General features: G+C 31.7%; 1 protein-coding gene across 1 annotated transcript; it reads right to left on the bottom strand.

Moving 5' to 3' along the window:
* On the bottom strand, positions 1 to 5,219 carry LOC147074635 (uncharacterized). Its single transcript, XM_085943993.1, has 3 exons — positions 5,166 to 5,219; positions 1,729 to 1,967; positions 1 to 394 (listed from the first exon to the last, which is right to left on the bottom strand). The coding sequence occupies exons 1-3, from the start codon at positions 5,217 to 5,219 to the stop codon at positions 1 to 3; spliced, it is 687 nt and encodes a 228-aa protein (XP_085800119.1).

Raw genomic sequence — 5,219 nt, 5'->3', positions numbered from 1 at the left:
CTATTTATAGAGTAACCAATTACAAAAACCACCAACTTCGAAGCCAGATTTTCTTACAAGATTTTCCGAAGCTATATTTCCGATTAGAATAAAGCACAATGGGCCATCTCCATCAAGGGCTATCTGTTTTGACAAAGACTTGATGAGAATATCTGCATATCCTTTTCTTTGGTGCTCCTTCTCGGTTTGACACACGGCAAGATCATTGTACTCGAATTGGATTATCCATGACCTCAAAGAATCATCTGCCTTTGAGAATATTCCTAGGCCAAAATTTAACCTGACAAGATCTGTGAGGTAGTCTTTTGACTGTTCAAACCGGTGTGGCCAGACTGCATCGATTCCTGGGATATCTTCAGGTTTGAGCTGGGCTATGTAGACATCTGGCGGGCATCTGAAGAGAATAAAAACATAACGTTACATCAAAAGTAAACATTTACTTGGTAGTTCTATTTGGAAAGACTGACATACCTACATATTTAAATATGCTTATCGATACTTACATTAATTTAATATACTAAAACCGATAGCCAACATTATAACGCAATTTGATAAGCATTTCATGTAACAACTACTAGTTAAAATCGTCGTAATTAACTAAGATGCCCGAAGCTTAATTGGAAAAGCATAGGTACTGCTGCAAATTCAGCAGATACAGGTTCAAGTCCCGTCGGATGTATTTTTCTTAACAAAATGATTTTTTCTAGTATTTATGGATGCGATGTTTTCAAATTATGTATATTCAATATACTTAGTAAATCCTAGCAAGATAGGACGTAAGAAGAACATAAATATAAAGAAATGACATAACAAAAATGAGAAAAAATGTTGAATAATCATAGACAAAAAAGTAATATTTTTTTAGATAAGTAATATATAATAATATGTACCTACATAATATATTATAATATGTGTGTTAAGAATTATTGAAAGTTATACATAATATGAGTGATCTTAGACAGAACAGCAAAACAAAATAATAAGAAAGGGAAAAAATATACATTTAAAATTCGATCAATGTCAATTATACGAAATTTTGGAGATTTAGACGCGTTTAAACGAAACAGGTAAACTATAAATAAATAATTAAACATATCTACGTTTAATAATAAATACGTAGCTAGCGCCCATACGTGTGTAACAATTAAAAACATTTATAATTAACTATTTCTTTTATCCAACGAATAATTCACAAGATTTTAATAACGTACAATTCTAATTATTGCAAATACATAATTTTGAAAAAAAAAATTCTGAGAAAATATATCAATTATGTATTAATGTATGTAATTAATATATGTTCTTCTAACGCTGATGAGTGGGTATTAAAAAGGCCAATAGTTAAATTAGTACGTCACCTTGTAGCATGGAGGTAATGCAACGGACGGGGCGTAAACCCAGGAGATGCAGGGTTCGATACCCTGCCGGGGAGGCTTACTTTTTTCAAAAAGATTTTTTCTACTGGCTATAATATATTTTCTCAGAAAGTGTTTTTCAAAGTTATCACATTTACTTAAAAAATCAAGGCTTTTAATATTGAAACGGGAATTTGTGCAAAATTTTCAAACATCATTATCTCTTAGAACAAGTTATTTTGAATTGTTTCTCTATAGAACTAAGGTATTGATTTGTCAAGGATCTTTGATAGTCTAATGCGGAATATAATAGTCTAAAATGGTGTTGAGACACGGGAAATAGATGAGAAGCGGTAAATAATTGAATACTTACTTTATATCAATAGCTATCGCCTTTTCTCTTGGCAGCTGAAAGAATCTGGTCGTCAACGTGTCCACCAACTTATGTCCCAATGTGTCCATTATATCCAAAAACCATGCACTTATTTCTGCCGGTAGACATACGTCCGGTTTTTCGTCCCAGTCGATTAGTTTCGTATTTATTAGAGCATTTTTTAATTTGTCCAATTTATTACTTGGGTTGTAGATAGTAAGATATACTGTTATGTGACCCTACAAATTGTGATAAATAAATTCTTCATTATATTATACATATTATATCGCACCGTGAGTGTAATACAAAGGTATCTGCAAAAGACATATTTTGGATATATTAGGGTTTAAAGTCTTCGTTTTGTTAGGAGAAATAGATTTTCTAAAAAAAACCATAATAAGTTTATATCTACCAGAAACGTCCAAAGACAAAATGCCGCCCCTAGGCAGCGCCAAAATACCGCCTCATTTTTTTATACAGTATTTTTCATTACCAATCTAACTAAAATATCTAAGAAATGTGTTGTAAGTATAGATACATTGCTGACAAAATATATAAACTACCAATCAAATCTAATTATTTAAATGCTATCTCTCCTTCAATAGAAATATTGTGAGTCCACGGTTTCAGATACATTTAAAAATACACCTGGCAACTTCCAAAACTCGCGAGTGACTGGAAAAAATATTTAGATAAATTTTAAATTAGGCAAGTATGCACATACCTATAATTCAAAAATCTGCACGTGTCATAGCTGGCCATCAAGGACGTGACGTCCAAGGACAACGAAAGTAAACTAGACATCGCGAACCCGACAAAAATACAGTCCTGTTAAACCTTGTATGTAAAATAATAATTTTTGTTTCCAACCGGTGAGCTGGTTTTTTTAATGGAAAGATATTTCCGTTATTTCTTAGTTTAGGTAGCTATTTCTATATTATATACCTAATGATTCTCCTCGATTTGCCGCCCTTCGAGTAACTGCCGCCCCCAAGCGACGCTCAATCTGCCTACCCCTACGGGACGTCACTGATATCTACATTATATTGCATGTTCTTTCAGTTAATAATTCACTTTTACATTATCAAGTTGACGACTTTTGCAGTTGTTTTGCATTTAATCTCGTAATTGAAAAATTTGCAGATGCCTTGGTTTTACACTCACGGTGCGATTATTGCAGTGGCGGATAGTGACTTTTGGATGGATATAGGCCAGGGTTGGCAAACCTTTTTACGTACGCGTGCCAAAATTTTCTAAATAATATTTTTCGACTGTCTGACGTGCCAAGCAGTTTTTCCAGACGAAAAAAAGTTTTTGAAAGTTTTGTAAGAATTCCATTAAAAAGTTTAAAAATTACAATTGAATTCTTGATATTCTATATTTCACCATGTTTCTAGCCGAATGCATAACTTTTACTTTTTGAATATTTTTATCCTTGTTTTCAAAATTCACAAAGAGATCATGGAAGCACTTAAATCACTCTTCTTTTATATTATATTCTCCATCACTGAACGTTTCAGATTTTTAGAGATTATGTTTGAGGCAAAATAACAAGCAGTTATTATATTTGAATGACTGCCGATAATTAATTTCATAAGGTTTGTTGATTGAATATTTTTATTTTTAGTTGCCCGATCCTAAGGACTGACCTATGCAATGATTGTTCTAGAACAGGATTTGCCTGCTATATTTTATTCAATGTGGTTTGTCATTTTTATGCATGAATTATTTCATCGTCTCCGTTTACGCATCGATTGGTAAACATAATATGAAAAACCGAGGAAAATACACATGGTCATGTCGTCATTATTTTTTAAATATAATGTAAAATAGTAATATCCTTTCTTTTCAAAATGAAACATTCGCGTGTCATGCAAAATCATCTCACGTGCCATTAGTGGCACGCATGCTATATGTTTGCCATCCCTGAATAGGCTATGGTGAAACGAAGAATAGTACATTTAATTAGTAAGTCAGATTTATTTCTTTTAATTTAATGGGGGTTTTAGTTGGTTTTTAATATTTACCAAAATCTTATACAAAACAAAAGTATTACGTAAAAACCTTTAAGAAAAAATCCTTGTAATTTATAAAAACTTTATACTCGCATCACTATAACTTAGGAATATGCCTCATGTAAAATAACAGATAAAGATTTCCTAAAGTCCACTTGTAAAATATTTGATGTTCAATTTTTTTCTAAATGTACCACCTACCACCTACTACCAGAGTAGATAAAAAAAACTCTAAAAAGTATCGAACTGTTGACGATATTGTATAGATAGAATTACAAGTAGAGTATACGTTTTATAATTTTTAACTACACTGATACGCTTCTTTCCTCGATTACCTCGCATAAAACTAGATCAATAATATTCAGTTGTTTTAATACGAGTATATCGTCGCTATAGGATTGGTTTGTCGAATAGACCAAATGTCAAATGTTCAGAAGACGAAAAACAAATTTCATTATCCTATATTTAAATACATTAAATTGTCGTTTTTACAGTATATGAATACTGTATTCACTACAAAGTAATTTAAAGAAAAGGATGATTCTGGTCCATTTAGATACAAAAAATCATTCTGCATTAAAAGGTCGATTTTGACGAAAACGGATATTCGACAAACCAATCCTATAGCGACGATATGTAGTGATAAGAAAATAAATACATAATATATGTAAAAAAAAAATAGAATATATAACATCATTTTCATTGTAGAGCCGGAGTGCAAGATTATGAAGTGATTTAATTACGTAGGTTCTTTCACGGACAAAAAACACAACGTTTCAACAAGAATTATTCTGAAATAGGATATTTTATTATTATGAAAGGTTCAAGATACAGGTTTTGAAAAAATTATCAGTATATCTATCGGTAGCAATATGAAACAAAAAAGGGCACATAAATGTAACACATGAACACTCAGTATTTTGGTTATTATTAGGAATGTTATTAAAAGTTGAAAACAAAGAAGAAATTAATGATATAAATAATTAATAATTCCACCAATTATTTATGAATATCTAGGAAGCATTTTCAGTTGGTTTAACTGATAACCTGGAAAGACTGGTGGTTTTAGGTAGTCTCCAAAGAAGGCGAAGCAGAGGAAGAGCGTCAGTTTTATCATCACTCACTTTTAACTGAGAGAAACAGAAGACAGCTGACAGAATTCCAAGGTGGTCACGATCCTCAACCGTAAGGGAACGATAAAAAAAGAGTCAACTCTCTGATACAACGTAAAATTTTGAAAATAACAGTTAGATATTTAAATAATTTTATTATTAGTTCAGATAGAGTATACATTACTTTCTTACCGTTTTCCCAAAGGCCACTATTCCACTGTTTATATCTCCCTCTGGACAATAAATATGAAATATATTAGCATTTGGCTCCTTCTTAATCCATTTAAGTCGATTTTTAACCCAATTGTACATCGAAGCACTTCTCGGCCAGTCTTTCATTAACACAGTTTGTATCGTCGGCCAT

Source organism: Rhyacophila brunnea, unplaced genomic scaffold (genome assembly GCF_057557595.1).
Source record: "Rhyacophila brunnea isolate RB1 unplaced genomic scaffold, BYU_Rbru_1.0 scaffold_16, whole genome shotgun sequence".
Taxonomy (NCBI): Eukaryota; Metazoa; Arthropoda; class Insecta; order Trichoptera; family Rhyacophilidae; genus Rhyacophila; species Rhyacophila brunnea.
This window is presented reverse-complemented; position numbering and strand designations above follow the sequence as displayed.